This window comes from Etheostoma spectabile, chromosome 20, assembly GCF_008692095.1.
Source record: "Etheostoma spectabile isolate EspeVRDwgs_2016 chromosome 20, UIUC_Espe_1.0, whole genome shotgun sequence".
NCBI lineage: Eukaryota > Metazoa > Chordata > Actinopteri > Perciformes > Percidae > Etheostoma > Etheostoma spectabile.
This window is the reverse complement of record NC_045752.1, coordinates 18,754,079-18,754,399: the sequence shown is the minus strand read 5'-3', so window position 1 is coordinate 18,754,399 and position 321 is coordinate 18,754,079. Positions and strand designations below refer to the sequence as shown.

The 321-nt window shown below is 46.7% G+C and overlaps 1 protein-coding gene across 1 annotated transcript in view; it reads right to left on the bottom strand.

Annotated features, from left to right (window-relative positions):
• rin3 (Ras and Rab interactor 3) overlaps window positions 1–321 on the bottom strand; it is a 21,579-nt gene extending 21,258 nt beyond the window's left edge. The window contains exon 1 of the mRNA XM_032500119.1: window positions 74–321. Coding sequence (XP_032356010.1) covers window positions 74–108 — 35 coding nt within the window. The 5' untranslated portion in view covers window positions 109–321. The remainder of the gene's footprint in view (window positions 1–73) is intronic.

The window sequence follows — 321 nt, the reverse complement described above, 5'->3', positions numbered from 1 at the left end:
TGTCTAAACACAGTACAGTTCCTGCACTGTATTTTCACACAGCTACATTATGACAGACCCCTCACACACTCACCCTGCGTCCTGGGGAACAACGCTGGCTTCCATCATATTTCTACAGATTGAGTGGTCGACTGCTCTATGTCACTCTTTCTCTCTCTCAACTCCATTGAAAACCCCGCCTATTATCTTCCCCCCCTTTTTCTTCCTCTTGTTGATCGGAGCAGGACTGAATAAGGAAAAACTAAAAGGCAAGAGGAATATGTGTCTCTATGTCAGCCCGCCCCTCTGTTCCTGCCTCTTACTTCCTGAGCTGATCATTAG